This window comes from Theropithecus gelada, chromosome 2 (assembly GCF_003255815.1).
Source record: "Theropithecus gelada isolate Dixy chromosome 2, Tgel_1.0, whole genome shotgun sequence".
Classification (NCBI taxonomy): Eukaryota; Metazoa; Chordata; class Mammalia; order Primates; family Cercopithecidae; genus Theropithecus; species Theropithecus gelada.
In genome coordinates this window covers 168948451-168965534 of record NC_037669.1, presented here as the reverse complement: position 1 = coordinate 168965534, position 17084 = coordinate 168948451, and the positions used below count along the sequence as shown (strand labels likewise).

Below are 17084 nucleotides of genomic sequence, written 5' to 3'. Positions count from 1 at the left end.
AAGTTGTTGTCAGGTACTGCACCCAAACCGGGAGGATAAAGGAGCTAAGCACAAAAGGAAAGCCCGTTTTCGAGCCTCACTCAAAAAGCAGCTCACTCAAGCTCATTTCCAGTATCTCTAGTTTCTAGATGCATTTCGCCTCCCCGTGTTTCCCCTTAACACCCACGACTCAATCACTCCATTAAAGCTAGTTCCTCGCCTCTAGTCTCCAGGTTTCTTTTTTCCTTGTCATCAGTCTCCCTCTCTCCCGGCACCCTCAGGCCGCGGGCCCCTCCCTCCGCGTGGGCTCGCACCTCTCCCCAGCCTGGTGCACCTGGGCTGACGCGGGCTCGGGACTTGTGCGGAGCGCCGCGAGCGCGGCGGAGGCAGAGGAGCGCTGACTGCCACCTCCAGCCCGTGCGGGAGGGACAGCACGCGCTGCGCAACGGGGACGGTTCTCCTTGGCCGCGGCTCAGGGCTCGCGGCGACCACCGCCGTTGAAGCTGCGGGAGGGCAGCCGTGAGTCTCCCGGGACAGCCAGCCCCGGCGGCTGCTCCTCCCGGATGCCAGGGCCAGGGCGCCGGGCGGCCGCCAGCAGGAGAATGAAGAGCTCGGTGGGAGGAAGGAGAGAAAAGCTCCTGGGGCCGCCGAAAGCTCAGCACAGCCGCAGTAAGTTGAGCGCAAAAAGAGGTGTCTCGGTTCAGGTGGCGGAGTTTGTTGGGGCGGGGGGCAAAGAGCTAGGGTTGCGCCCCTGTGGGATACCAGGCGCGAGGGGCTGGGGCTCACATAGGGGGCACGGAATGGACATTCGCACCGCCCAGACCTTGGACCACCTCTCCGGTATCCCGCACCATCGGTCCACACCCCCTGCCTCTTCTCGGTGCCACCGAGAGGAGATGTGAGGTTGCGGGGCCAGAGTGAAGAGCGCCGAGCTTGAGGGTCTCAGGTCACAGCTCACTGCTGAGAACCAAGGGGCAGGGGAGGCCGAGGCTGGGGGGCGAGGTCAGCCTGGTTCTGACCAGAGTCGAGCGCTGGGCCACCCGGGAAGGACGTCCTGCTGTCTGTCTCCCATTGGGTGTATGCGAGGCGTGCTCCCTCCTCGGGGGAAACCTGGCGAAGTTGTTGGGATAAAGAAACACAGCGGGACAGCTTCCTGTTTCCTTTTCGTTTCCTTTCTTCTTCTTCTTTTTTTCTTTTCTTTCTTTTTTTTTTTTAATACTTAAAAAGAGAGAGAGAGAGAGAGAAGAGAGAGAGATGCACGCGTTTTGAGGGCAGGATAAGAAGCTATTGAGTTATATGAAGCCTCTCTCCAAGGAAATCACTTTGACATTTAGGGTGGGGTTGGGAGGCTGAGTGTAAGCCAGAGCTCCTGAATCTGATCGTCTTCTTGGCCATCTAGTGCCTCTTTTTACGCTTCCATTGGGTACCTGGAGGACCAAATTAGAAGAAAGCACAGGGTTGTGTACCTTTTGACCTCTTGCATCTTGGGAGGCGTTTTATTGTGCGTATGAATTTGGGTCACAGGACACCTGCAGCCTCCAAATTGGTGTCACCCTGTGTGAAATGCCCAATTCCAGATTAGTCCTCCTTACAGTCAGGCTTGTCCACCTCATGTGCTTCTGGAGATTGTGTTGATGGGTGGTTTAGCCCAAGCTGGTCTGTGATTTCAAACGAGTGATGCGTGGTTCCTGGGCATTGGAGTGTCTTCAATTCTGGAACCTTGAACTGACGGAGAAGAACATCTGACATTCTGTAGGTGTAACTAAGGACCCTAGAGCTGGCGCTGTTCTATGCTAATCCTGCGGTGTTCCCGGAATGTGGTGGGGAAATCGTCTGTGTTCTGCTGAGTCTATTTGCTAGCTGGTCTGTTAAATGTGCCTTTCAGGTGACCACTGAATTCTGGTTCACGATGTTTTCTAAAACCGACTGGAAAGGTCTCCCTCCTTCTGGGTTGTTGTGCCACTCGTTGGCCTATGCTGGGTAATTCAGTCACACTATGGTCTCTAAGCATGAAAGGCAAATATGGGTCATTTCAAATTATGTAGATTGATGCAACACAGCATGTGCAGGTTTGCTGCAATTTCTTCACATTTCTTTCCAGATGTTTTTTAGAAATTAACTTGAGCACTCTCTTCATGGAGCTAAAATGTAGACTGGGAGAATGGGCAAACATCTTGAGTTAATGTATTATCTCAGATTTAAGGAAATGAAGTGCTGGAAGTTGTCTGTGTTAGGAGAAAGAGACCTGAGCTAAAAATCAGGGCTTCTGAATTATTTTTGCTCTACGACAGTGTGACTGAGGAATCTTTGGGGTTACTTAATAATACTAATAATACCTAAAATGTGTTTCCCATTCACTGAACACGAAACTCTACAGCTACAGTAAATGCATAACAATCCCAAGAAGGTGGCGTTGTTACCATCTCCATTCTGTAGACAAGGAAAAGGAGATTTATAGATGTTAAATTGGGAAAAGTCCCAGAGTTAGTGTTTTTGTAATGCAAGATTGCAGAACTCCAAAGTCAGTTGTTAACCCCTACACAACCTCTTTGAGCCCTACTTGAAAAATGAGAGTAATATACCTCTCTAAGTTTAAATTCCATGAAAAATTCATACAGTGATGGTAATATCATAGATTGATTCATACCCAACCATTTCAGGTATTTAATATAACAGAATGCAGAATTTGAGACGTGAAATCAAATAAAAATTGTGTGGCACTTATATAATTCAGCCTGCCAGTTCTAGAGAGGGCAGAACACTGAGATCTTAGTGTTCATCTTGAATGACGCTCTTTGAGTCCTGTTATTGTAAATCAATAGTGCTGTATTATAGCCCTTGTCTTAACAATGTGTGATTTATAACATCAAACACGTCTGGTGCTAACATCGTATTTGTATGACTATAGAGTTATCCTGAGGTCTACATGAACACTTTCATATTTCAGCCAGCTTATAATTAAAGCTCAGATCCTGACAGGATTTTAAATTTCCATTAAGAGGTACAAGCAGCTTGTTTTAAAATTTCCTTTTTATTTTCAACAGTATTTTCAAAACAATTACTCCCCCTGCTGTGATTTGCTATTTACCAGGTGCATTGAAAGTTCAATAATGAAAATGTTTGCAATTCAAGAAAACATAGTGTTTCATCTATAGTAACAAAGATTAGATGAGTCACATCTAACTTAGGGTTTTGTGTTTTTTTTGAAATTTAATTAAAATGTTGCATTTCTCATTGCCAAGTGTATGCGGGTAGCTGAGTATACAGCATCCATTATTTTCTTGTAATCTCCAACTTCATAAACTCATTACTTATGAGTTCTTCAGCTACTTATGAGTTCTTCAGCTACTACGTTAGTACCTGTCTATAAAGATTTTGAGGTTTTAAAAGTAGGAGTAAGAACAAATAAGATAATGTTGTCATGTTTCTTCACTAACTATATATTTTGAGAGTGATGATATATTTTAAGTCACAGATCTTATTCATACATGAATGGAATTATCAAATAAAAGTTGTATAAACCCATTGGGATGCTAATGCTATTAATATTCCAAATTTGTGAGGAGCTTTGGAAAATAGAAAATCTTTGAGAAATTGAAGGTAACTTACTATGTTTCATTGTATTTGCATGGTACCTTACTGTTTTCAAATAAATCTGCATGTCTCATAATAACTTGCCTAGAGATTATTTTTTGGCAGTAGGTAAGGAGGTTTCTATAGTAGCTAACATATTTAACCTTAGAACAGTATTAAAGTAATGAAAGTGATTATGAACTTGAATCGTCAAACTGCAAAATGTTTTATGACAATGGGAGTCTTATAAATGGTTAGCTTTATAATCACACGTATGTATTTTCTACTGTTTTAAAAATGTTTTTTTCATAGTCACACAAGACTAATATTTTATTTGATATTATTTGGCGATTTGAACAACCAGATCTCTGAAAGGTAATTTAAGCTCCATAAACATGAGTCACACTGACATCCCAGATTGCAGAAACTAATATTGGAAAAGGATCTGTAATTTTGAATGTTTCAAGAGCTTGGAACTCAAGGTGGATGGTACTTCTTAGTTTTCTGACAAGGACTCTAAAGTGAGAGATTGAATAAAATAAAGCCGGTGAGTTGAAAATCAAGCAAGTGCTTAAATTGCCACTTGGGAAGCTGAGATCAGCTTCTGTAGATTACACACCCAAAAACTGCCAGTGTAATTTATGTTTCGAACAAGTAGATGACACACTGGAGATCATTTAAAACATTCTAGTACATTAAAAATGTATTTATTTCTACTTTTTTAGAGCCTGATAAAACTGGTGATGTCTTCTTGCTATGGATTGAATGTTTATATCTCCCGCAAATTCATATTGTGAAGCCCTAACCCTTAATGGGATAGTATTTAAGGTGATGCCTTTGAGAAGTGATTTGGGTTAGATGAGGTTATAAGGGTAGAGCCCTCATAATGGGATTAGTGCTTTTATAAGATGAGGAAGAGATGAGGACCCTCTCTTTCTCATGTGAAGATGCAGCAAGAAGATAGCCATCTGCAGACCAGGAAGAGGCCCCGCCCCATTCATTGAATCTGCTGGTACCTAGATTCTGGTCTTCACAGCCTCCAGAACTGTGAGAAATAAATGTTTGTTGTTTAGCCACCTAGTTCATAGTATTTTGTTGTAGCAGCCCATACTGATTAAGACACCCCCCATTTTGGAGTAACTCATGATTAACATAAAAAAATTGCAATTAGAGGAAGTTGAAGGACAGCCAGGGGCAGAGAGTAATCAAATTATTTTACAAGGCCTTTATCCTATTATAAATGTGCTTTTAATCATATTCAGATAATTCTGTACTACTTCTAGTAGTTTGCGTAGATTGGGATATGTCTCAAAGAGTATCTTATTCCTAACCTCCTGATAAATCAGTCGAGTATACTAGAACATGGTTTTAGAATAGGATAAAGACCTTCAGATTGCTCAATTACTTTATTTATTTACCTATAATATCATCCTACCTTATGTTTAATTTTTTTGCCTTATTTGCAAACAGAGGGACAGTTCTCTTTATTTATGGAATTATATCTACCAAAACAAGCCAGCATGTAGCATTTCAAAACAGGTATTTTTAGTGAGAAGTTTTCAGTAAGAGAGGTTTCATTTTCCTTCCTTGTAGTTATGCAGCCCATCTTTCAGGAAACAGTACTGATCCTGATGTGCCTTGATTAGTCATTAGACCTATTTGTCCCCATGAGAATAAAATACATTATTATGCCACAGTGTTAGGCAGCTCCATTTGAGGATTTTCCTGAGAGTCTCTCATAACATGAGGTCAGATGTTCCCTGTTAACTTTTTTTGTTACCTTATGTGTTCTGATTTTATTACTAAAAAGTTATTCCCTGAAATTTTTATGATAGAAGAGATTATTAGAGACTTCTTTTTCCTTTGCTTCTCCAACAATCTCCCAACTATCCTCCACTGAAATGAGAGAAAAAAAGAATGAAATGTATCTTTTCTTTCAGGTGCTCCTTAAACAAAAAAATAACACAGGAAACTCCAGAAGGCATTCTGAAAAAAATCTAGATTTTAAAATTGTATTTAGTTACGTACAACTTCCAGAAGTTAGCAGTCTCAGTTTCCTAACGTCATCCAAATCTCCTGGAATTTAAAGAACAAAGGTTCCACGTACTGGACCGAGTTCTCAGGTGGCTATAAATTCTACATTCACAGTGACTTCATAGTATATTCTATTCATAGTAAAATTTGACATTAAATCATAGAGAAAAATAGTGATTTAGCATGGTGTAGCATTTTAAGAGTATGAGTTTGAGAACTAGACTGACTGGATTTGAGTCCTTGTTTTATTTTCTTTAAAAGCGGTGAGAATTTAATCAATGTATTGCACTTCTCTTTGCCTCAGCATCCTCATCTATAAACTAGTGAAAATAAATCTCAGAGCCCGGATTGAAGACTGAATAAGGTGATACACGTAAAGTGTTTTGAATAGTGTGTAGTACCTAGTAAGACATAAATGTTAGCCATTTTTATTATCATCATATATTAGTTTTCCATGGCTACTGTACCAAGATTGCCATAAACTTGGAGGCTTAAAACAACAGAAATGTATTCTTTCAAAATTCTAGAGGCCAGATGTTTGAAATTAGTATCACTGACCAAAAGCCAGATGTTGGCAAGGATTTGCTCTCTTAGAAGGCTTTAGGGGAGAATCTTTTCCTGGCCTTTTCCAGCTTCTGTTGCCATTCCTTGACTTGCGGCCACATCACTACAATCTCAGCCTTTGTCTTCACTGCCGCCTTCTCTGAGTCTGATCTCCCTTTGTTCTCTCTTATAAGGACAGTTATATTTGCATTTAGGGCCTACCCTTATAATCCAGGATAATCTCCCCACTTAAAAATCCTTAATTTAATAACATATGAAAAACCGTTTTTCCAAATAAGGTTATCATCTACAGGTTCTAAGGATTAGGAACTAATGTATTTTCAGTAAGCACTGAAGATTACAGGAGTGGGAGGAGGATGTACATTATTGTGTCCACCATAATCATCTTTTAAAAAATACTATGTTTGATGTGTGAAAAGACAGCAGACCCAACATAAGTAAAACGTAAAAAATGCAGAAAGGACCAGAAATTTATTTTTAAAGTACATTATTTTAATATGTTTTAATTTTGATCAGATTTTGAATCAAAGATGTACTGGGCAATCAATTATTTTCTGCTCTCTTTGCTCTAATATAATGCACTCAATAAATATTTTATGAGTGATTACTGTGTACCTGGAGAATGCTAATGCTGGGAATATCAAAGTTGACAGAAAAAGTGAGACCCTGTCCTCATGGTGTGTAAAGACCAGTGTATAAACAATAGCATTACTCTAGACAATGACTACCTTATTAGTATTGAGTACTTGTATTGGGTGTAGTTGGCTCTTTTTGTTTAACCTCAGCATTTTAGGGGCAAGGAAGTATTATTAAACTGACTTTAGAGATAAGAAACTATGCCAAAGGATATATACACAGCCGGGAAGGGCCAAATTTTGAACTCTGCTTCCTCTGATTGATTGTACCATATATGACTTGAAACAAGATAAAGAATAAGGACAAGCTTAAAAGTAAATAAAAAATTTTTTTAGAAAGATAAGCATCTCATCGACTGACCACATAATGTAATTACATAGAAATATCAGCTAATGAGATGTTCTGGTTAGTTGGGCTTTGGTTTAACCAGAAAGGTAAGAACTACTTTTTAGCATTCTTTTTTGTTTTTCAAAATTTTTTCTTAGATATTAGTTAATATTTCACCCTCAGTGAATAGACAGTGTTTACTTATTTATACTTTATCTTTTTTATTTTTGTCATAAAATATATGTAATATGAAATTTATCATCTTAATCATTTTAAGTGCACAGCTCAGTGTACATACATATTGTTGTGCAAGCATCACCACCATCCATCTCTAGAACTCTTTTCATCTTGCAAAACTGAAACACTATATCCATTAAACAGTTGTTCCCCATTCTTCCCTGCCCACAGCCCCTGGCAACCACCATGCTATTTTCTGTCTCTATGATTGATTTTGATTACTTTAAGTACCTCATATAAGTGGAATCATACAGTATTTGTCTTTTTGTAATTGGCTTATTTCACATAACTTGATTTCATCCATATTGTAACATGTGTCAGAATTTCCTTCCTTCTTAAGGCTAAATCATATTCCACTGTGTGTAAATATGACATTTTGCATTTCTTGTCAACTGTCCATAGATGGCTTTGGTTTAGCTGTTGTATAAAGCTGCTTCAGTTTAATGTTGCTATAAACATGAGTGAACAGATATCCCTTAAGACTCTACTTTCAGTCCTTTTGGAATACACTCAGAAGTGGAATTGCTAGATGACATAATATTTCTAATACTTTGAGGAACTGCCATACTGTTTCTACAGTGGCTGAACATTTTATATTTCCACCAAAAGCCTACAAGTTTTCTAATTTTTCCACATCTTCCCCAATGCATATTTTCTATTTTTTTTTGATAGTGGCTATCCTAATGGGGGTGAAGTGGTATCTAATTGTAGTTTTGATTTGTATTTTCCTGAAGATTAGGGATGTTGAGTCTCTTTTCATGTGCTAGCTAGCCATTTGTATATCTCATTTAAAGCAATATTTAGTCAAGTCTTTTGCCCATTTTTAATCAGGCTGTTTGTTGTTGAATTTTAGGAGTTCCATGTATATTCTAGATATTAATCCTTAATCTGATATATGATTTGTAAATATTTTCTCCCACTCTGTGGTTATCTTTTACTCTGTTTCTATGTCTTTTTTTGCACAAAATTTTAAAATTTTCATAAAGTCCTATTTGTCTATTTTTGTCATTGTTGCCAGTGCCTTTGATGTCATATCCCCAAACTCATTGCCTATTCTAAACCTTTGTTTAAAATAATGGGTTTAAGATGACTTTAAAAGTATGTAAAGGATCACTAAATCAAATTCCAAAAAAATAAGAGCCTAGAATGATTATGAAATAACTATAATTACAGACTAGAATATGAATACTATCACAAACAATGTTGAGCATCAAGAGGTAGAAACCCCAGAAAGCGTGATTCATTTAAGTACAGTTCAATATTAAGCAAAGCTAACTCATAAGCACATTGTGGTTAATGTTGAGGGAGAAGGTAAGATGCCAAAATGTTCTGTTTCCTGCTTTGGGGTGTTGGTTACCTAGGAGTGTTCACTTGTAAAAATTCATTGAGTTGTATAAATATGATCTACGCAGTACCCTGTATTTGAATTATACTTTTAAAAAGTTTAAAAAGCGAAGCATTGAGACACTCATGGTAAAGAGAAATTTCCTTAAGAATAGAAAAGTTAAGTAAAGAAGTACTCAAACCTGTGTTCTGTAAGAATACACACTCACCAGACTTGGTCCATCAATTTAACCATAAGTTTTTAAACAGCCATTAGACCAAAAGAAGCAGATATAATCAGAAGACTATTTTTTTCCAGATAAAAAAAAACATTCTTGGTACTGAATCTGGAAAAAAAAAAAAAATGTTTCTCTTGAGTCTTCATAAAGAAGGAATTGAATGGTCCAGTGAGCAATATCCTTGTTAATGTAGCAAAGATTTGAACAGGAATCATACTTACAGAATATAAAGAAGTTTAGTTATTGGATGCCTCCTTGTCTGACTTCAAACATTTTAATTTCTAGAATGATGAGGGGGCTACATACCTCTTAGACAATGCCCTATCCATTTTTCACCTTTTAATGATGCTTTTGACAGTGGGTGCGGGCCAGTAAGCTTGAGCTCATGTATTCTGACAAATTCTGAGTGCTCATAGACTTTGTGATGGTTTAGAAGCTGGGGTCTGCTTGACTCTTTGGGGAATCTGAGAAAATTGATTCCTTCCAGGAAAGAAAGAGTACCTCTAAGATGGCAGTAGTGGTCAAGGTCCAGGCAGCGGTAGACCTTGCCCTCTACTGCCATCTCAGAGATATACTCCCTTGCCTGGAAAATATCAATTTCTCAGGTTCTCCAAAGAGGAACTTATTGAGAAGTAATAAGTAGGGTACAGTGAACTAAGGTGGACTTCCCTTGATAATTCAGTTCTTTGCTGATCTGGTAGAACATCAGTAATCTCGACAGTGAGTTCTGTGACAGTAGAGATTTTGTTTTGTTATAACTCTTTCTTGCAATGCCTGTCAGTGCCTTGAACAAAGTTGGTGCCCCCAAACATTTGTGAAACAAGTAATTAAATTCTGCTGCCTAGTGGACATAGGGGTTGTAGAAAATTGAGTTAAATAGCTATCCAGAGTCTAAATATATTCTGCAATTTGCCTTAAAAACAGCGTAATACTCTGTCATCTAGGAGTGTTCCCTTGTAAAAATTCATTGAGTTGTATAAATATAATCTATGCAGTACTCTATTTGAATTACACTTTTAAAAAGTTTAAAAAGCTAAGCATTGAGACGCTCATGATAAAGAGAAATTTCCTTAAGAGTAGGAAAGATAAGTAAAGAAGTATTCAAACCTATATTCTGTAAGATATGATTTTGATATGGCTTTCCATTTGTTCTCTCCCAAATAAAGTAGATACATCTCAATTACTGGTTAATTGACAGCTTCTAGTAGATTGAGTTAAAAAAGTATTTTAGGACCTCATGAAGAAGAGTTTGACTTTAGAAAATTGCTGTCAATATACAGTTTTTTAGTTCCTATGGAATTTGGTGAACAGTTGGATCTGTAACAATTTTTTATTAATTAGTGGCATAATTTTTAATTATTCAGAAATTATGTCTAAACCAATATATTCCACGTTGATCCTTCATAAATAAAAATCAATACAAGTAAATCTAAAGAGATGATACTTAAAAATAAAGTCTTCTCATTTTAGATCGTAAATTAGAACATGTGTTTTTAATTTAAATTTTCAAGAATTGAAGAACCATTACAAAAAAAGCCAGGAAAAAGAATTCCTTTCTTAAAAAGTTGCCCTTAACAAAAGTAAAAGTTTCCATAATTCAGAATTTTTAGCAGGCATAAAGGATTTGAAAAAAACAAATAGCATACATCCATATTAATATATTAATAATATAATTATAACTAATAATAAAAAAGTCTGCCATTAGAAATGATGGGATTTACATTTCTATGTCTATTTAGAGCAAAATGTTTTTATTTTTTCCTACTAGTTCACATACTAAAAACTTACGTTGAGACAGTATTTCACAGAACACAAAAGTTACTGTTGGAATTATTGTTTCTTCCCACAAATTTGGTGGGTTGGCATTAGTATTGGCTACTTTCTTTTTTTAGATAAGGAAGCAAAGCTAAGGTCAAGTGATTTCCAAGATCAAGTAATTTGTGGGTGGCAACATTAAATAGTGAACTATTTTTGACTCAAAGCCTGGTGTTCTCTCTGCTTCCCTGAATAGTTTCCTTCTCTTTCCACATATACAGAGAAATAGCTTCTGCTAAGTCTATCATACATTGGAATGATTTACTGGAGGAAAATGATATTACATGAATGGAATGGAGATGAGAACAATCAATAAATGACAGTATTAAGGGAGCACTAATGAAACTTTAATTTGAAAACTGCTTCAAAATGCATCCAAGATAGGCTTCATAACCATAGTCAGATTTGATGTGAAGATAACCTACTTTTATGCGAATGCTGAAGTGACATTAACAGTTTTGTACCTTGATGTGGTCCTTAAGGAAAATTGTCAGGGCCATTAATAAGTTTCTAAATTGATTAGGCTAATTTGGTACTCTAAAAGACATCTTCCTATAAATTAATGCTACTTATTACATTCTGATTACAGCAAATTGCTTGCTTTCCATGCCCAAGTTTGAAAGTTTCCAGTCTCTGCATTTTTGTCCTTTCCCAGTTGTTGGCTTTCTATTTGGTCTTGCCACGTCGGAACAATGAATCATCTTGTCCATTAGCTGAGTTTGGAAATTCTGTGTTATTCAATGAACTTGTTTTCACATCATCCCTTTGATAATTCAAAACCTGGCAACTTAACTACTTTCCCAGATGTGTTTGTGATGCAACATCAACTAGTTTTGTTTTGAGCAGCAAAGGCTGTGGCTTTTTATCCTCATAAATGAAATGGGATATTTTAATAATTGACCTTGTGTTTCAGAATAATAAAAGGTTTGGGTAATAATAGTGATTAATCTCTAGAGGGGTCACCTAATCAAATAATATTAGAAGGTTCTCAATTTTTATAACCTGAAGGAAACAGAAATGTGCCAACCGAGTGATTGCCTCGATTAATAGCATCTCGTAGGAATACAGTTACTCATTTCTGTTTCATAAATTCCCACTAAAGGGGAGTCTAAACATTAAAGATGAAGCGTCGTTTCTTTGTTTCTAACAGTTAAAGCGTGAATACAGAAGTGAGACAATGTATGTCAACACAAAGCACCCTTCATGCTCCCTACTGCAAATAGGGCATATGAGGGCATTGGTGTTTGTTCCAACTTGAAAGAGTTTTTTAAGACTTCATGTCATTACTTTATTACTAAAATAAACAGCCATGAATCTTGGAAGCTGGCTCTTACTAAGGTTTTAATAAATTGAGTCTAAGAAATGATAATAGTAATATATTATTAAAATTTGGATGATTATCATCAAGTATATAGAAAACACAGTGGAGCATGTCCTTTAAGATACTGCCAAGTACTGTGCTATCTTTATTGTGTTTGGAACTAAACCTGTGGCACTGACTTCATGAGTGTGTCTGTGTGTGGACGGGAGTATAATGTGTGTATACAAACTGAAATAGTTTGGAAGTCATTGAGAGGCTAGTTTGAGGATGGCTTGGCATACCTTCGTGGAAAATAATTACAGGAGTTTGGCCCAAATAAATATAAGTACCAGGCACATGTTTTAAAGAAAGAAAGAATGCTCTTCATTACTAGCTGTGGTTTATTTAGCATTTGGCTTCTTAGTTCCTGAAGTTTTTCAGCAAATGAGACAAGTTGTAAGAATTAAACTGTGAATACTTTCCAAGAAAACATCAGAACCGTTACCAAAGAGGATATTTTTATTATTATTATTATACTTTAAGTTCTAGGGTACATGTGCACAACGTACAGGTTTGTTACATATGTATACTTGTGCCATGTTGGTGTGCTGCACCCAGCAACTCATCAGCACCCATCAACTCGTCATTTACATCGGGGGAGGGATGGCATTGGGAGTTATACCTCATGTAAATGAAGAGGATATTTTTTAAGCTAGTCAAGTGCCTGCAGCTTTAATAAGCACGGTAATCCCAGCTGAAGCTGTTTCTTATTTGCAGCTTTGCTCTAGCCTCCCATTCATGTTTAAAAAGTGGCTCCGTACATACCTGTAAGAACTCAATTATACATTAAAATTACCTTTTATTGAACATTATGTTGCCTTTAATATGTATATCTAATTCCCTCTTATAACTCAGGTTTAAAAAATAGTCATATGGCCTAGCAATATAAATGATATTATAAATTCATTTGTTTACATATGTTTCATAACTAGTTTCCTTACCAATGAGAGATTTACTATCTGCATAGGACATTATTTCCTATCATTGTAACTGGCATTCCCAGTATCTTCTCAAACTGAATTCATCATTTTACCCTTCCTTTCAGCTCCACTTCTTCTTGACATGACTCTCTCTCAATACCAAGGCTGTTTTCTCAGAGTGTAACTATTTCTGTACATTTAAATAGTAGATACCAATCTTGTCACACAATGAGTTACAATGATTGCTCTGTTATCATTATATATGAATAAATATGGAGGACCTAAAAGGGTCCTGTCATTAGTGTTGTTACATTTGTTTTCTGGAAATCGCCATTGCTGAAACCAGTCCTAAGTTCTATCAATATGCCCAAGGTAGCAGAGCCTCTGAAAATATTCGAGGAAGACTTTGCTTCATTTTTGAACAAAATGCAAACTTTTTAAAAATCTTATTTGTTCTTCTTTTATGAGACACCTGCTCATTTTTTAGGTGATATTAGATTCTACAAGACAGAAAAGCCTCTTGAATGTTGCATAATAATACTTCTGTGTATATTTTAAGTTAATCGAATCAATTCCAGCGTCCTCCTAGCATTAATAATGATAGTAGATCTAAAATGGCCACTGGGATGTTATTCAACATCGCATTTTCATTTTGTTCCCAGTAATGAAGTTAAAATAATCGTAGTTATCAAGTTTTTTTTTATTTTTTTATTTTTATTTTTTTTTTAATACAGGTAGTCAAGGCAGTATACTTTTTGACTAACGTCAGAAAGGGATCATCTACTTGAATTTCCTTGGTACTGGGCTTGGCTATGTAACCAGGTGACTTGTAGGGTTATAATATCTAGACACTAAGTCATACAGATGGTTCCAGTAACTGTGGAGGCGAGTGTTTTCTTTTGTCATTTAACATTTAAGCCCCAACTAGGCATCCATTATCAGTGCTGTTCAGTCATTATAATCCCTGGTAGCTCTGTTACCGTAAAGGCCGTTCTAAATTTTTCCTTGCTTTTTAAGTCCTCTGTCCAATGCCCGCTCCACACTCAAAATATTATCAGATTTTTCTTCTCAGATGAAATAAAGACCATTAGGGAAGCACATCTCCAAAATTTCTCTTTTATTACAAGTCACAGCTCTATTTATCACCATTTTGATTCAAATCACCTCATCTCAAAAGGATTACTGTCCCAATGCCCACTTATTTTATTATTCCACTTCCTCCTGGGGTGCTGCCTAAACATTTCATCAATTACTCATCCTCTCTCTTAAAACTTCACTGTCTCCTTCCATCTGATCTCCCACCAGACCTGCTCTATTGTCATCTATATAGAACAACTTTGTTCAAGCTGCTACTTGAAGTTGCAGAATGCAACTTTTGAACACAGTTGTATTTTGTTCAAAAATGAAGCTGTTTTCCTTGAATATTTGCAGAGGCTCTGCCACCTTAGGCATATTGATGAAATTTAGGACTGGTCTCAACAATGGTGAGATCTGGACAACCTCTCCTTGGAATTGCTGCTAGACTTTTGGAAAGGGCAGTATCAATGCTTTGTCTTCATTTCCTCACCTCAATTTGTCATATTTCTGAGATAATTTTTCAGTTATTACAAGTGGACTTTGTGTCACATCCAAAAGTCTCTTTTCAGTATTACTTCTTCAACATGCTGAAATATTTGACACTGCTGACTGTCCCTGTTATTCATTCAACAAATATTTATTGAGTTCCCAGGACTGCATAAGGTACAAACTTTGGAAATATGGATATAATTCAACATTTTCTTTCCAGGAGCTCAAAGGTAACTGAAAAAGAGAAAAATAGACCATTTAAAATATAGCATATTGAATGCTTGTAATGTTTAAATCTGTTTCCTAATATTTCTTGTTCTCCTTCTGATCACCTGGAAGGATTGCAATTCTCCACCCCCTTGAAGTTAGGTTACTCCAGAAGTTATGTTATTGGCTGTGGCCAATAAAATGTGAATGGAAGTGATAAGTCACTTATCACTTCTGGCAGATGTTAAAAGTTGATGTGTGATTTGCTAAGGTTCCTTTTCCTTGTCACAGAAACAAACAGTATTACAGATGGTGAAGCCTTTGTTAACCTGTGACCCTGAGAGAATAACTTGGAACAGAGGACCTGATGACCTAAGACCTGCTGACCTAATACGAATATATTGAGGGAACAATAAATAAGTTTTTATTTCTTTAAGTTACTAGGATTTTAGGATTTTGTTAGTTCAGCATAACCTAGCATATCCTGACTGATATAATGCTATAGTAGAAATGTAAATAAAATACTGTAAAGACATAACTGTATACTTTTAAGAATTTATATCTGCACTTTCAAGTTTTCTAAACTTTTCAAATGGAATGTTCCAAAGTCACCTTAAACTCAACACATTAAAAAGAATTTCCTAAGACTATAAAAGTATTTGCTTGATAATAAGTGACATTAATTTATCTGTCTTGCATCTAACTGAAAGGTAGTAGAGGGTCTGTGAGAAAACTTGTTCACAACCAACCACAGATATTTCTTAGTGGATTTATTACTATAATTCAGAACTACTCTTCAGTTTGTATTTTCTCCCTTATAAACTTACTAAAACTTAAAAACAATTCAAGTTCACTTGGAGACTTGGAGATAATGATATACTCTGGTCTGTTTTTCTTCCCATCTGAAAGCTTTATTGTGTTAAGACAGGAAAAGTACTATGTAATTATGTATGTGAACTTCTTGATAATCAATGATGGAATTTTCTTTTTATGTGCTAATGCTTATTCTTGCACTTTTTCATATAATTAATATGCTCAGTAAAGTCTAGATTTTATTATAACTTGCTATCTTGTTTCCTATACATACTGAAGATAGGGTATTTTTAGGATAGTAAATGTTTTACTCACTTAATAGTAGACTCTGATTTTATTATCACTCAAACCTCCCATTCTTCATATATGATATTATCTTATTCTTTCTTTTAAATATTTCACCTTGGATCTACTTTGTAAAATGTTCAGAGCTATCTATCTTTCTATCACTCAATCATCTATCTGTCTATCTAATAACTTTGAATTGACTAAACTCAGAAATATCCCATTTGAATAGCATTGTCTTTGATTTGTCATAGATTCCTCTATTGCCATCTCTTAAGGAATTAAGTCGTAACACTTTCCATTCTATGTATTATCCACCTATCTAGTATTGATACAGTACTTGCAACCATATATTTATATTTCCTTGAAATCTTAGCTGTAAAGATGATCAGTTGGGAAACAGAATTCTAGCACGGAAGACCTGCTGGAATCCCATTCAGACAGAAGTTTCTATAGCCAAGGACAACATTGTGTCTGGCCTCTTCTATCTCCTTCTCACCTTTCTTAGATTTGCCCTCATTATTTGCTGCCCCACTTCAAATATCCACTGTAAAATGCTTTCCTTAAAAAAAATCAATGTATAGTAAAAGAGAAATCATACAAAGATAACACTTGAAACAACAGCATATGCAAAACTTTTCATGCCATACCCATTGAAATATACCTCCTGTGCGGTTTGCTCTTTCATGCATAGACCATTTTAAAAATGCCCAATAATAAGGCAAAACAGAATACCTATGAGGTATAAATATAGATGCATTGCTATGTGGTATTTGTATGGTTTGGTCTCTTGATTTCCACCTCCACATAGTCCCTGAAATTCACAGTAGTTAAATCTCAAGCTGCTTAAAACATGCATATTTGCTTACAGAGACTCATGTACCCACACAAATTAACAAATTTTATTTTTCTGCATAGGTTTTTTACATGCTTGATCTTTGGAAAGAAATTGGAAATATTTTTAGCCTACATGCAGAAAAATATTACTTACAAGATAACACACATAATTTACTGGGTTATGTGTCTGTTTGCTGTAATATAGCTTTTCATTTGTTGTAGCTTCTATATTTTCATGACCTGAAAATAGATTGCTCTTTGTTAACATGTTCTACTGATACATTTGTGATATGGTTGTATACTGTGTATCCCCAAAATCTGTTTTTAATTATTCCTTGGGTTAAGGGCAAATGAATGTTCCTTTCTTAT

General features: G+C 36.4%; 1 protein-coding gene across 1 annotated transcript in view; it reads left to right on the top strand.

Annotated features, from left to right (window-relative positions):
- Positions 1 to 315: 315 nt before the first annotated feature.
- ZNF385D (zinc finger protein 385D) overlaps positions 316 to 17084 on the top strand; it is a 986291-nt gene continuing 969522 nt past the window's right edge. Inside the window, exon 1 of the mRNA XM_025377737.1 lies at positions 316 to 648. Coding sequence (XP_025233522.1) covers positions 543 to 648 — 106 coding nt within the window. The 5' untranslated portion in view covers positions 316 to 542. The remainder of the gene's footprint in view (positions 649 to 17084) is intronic.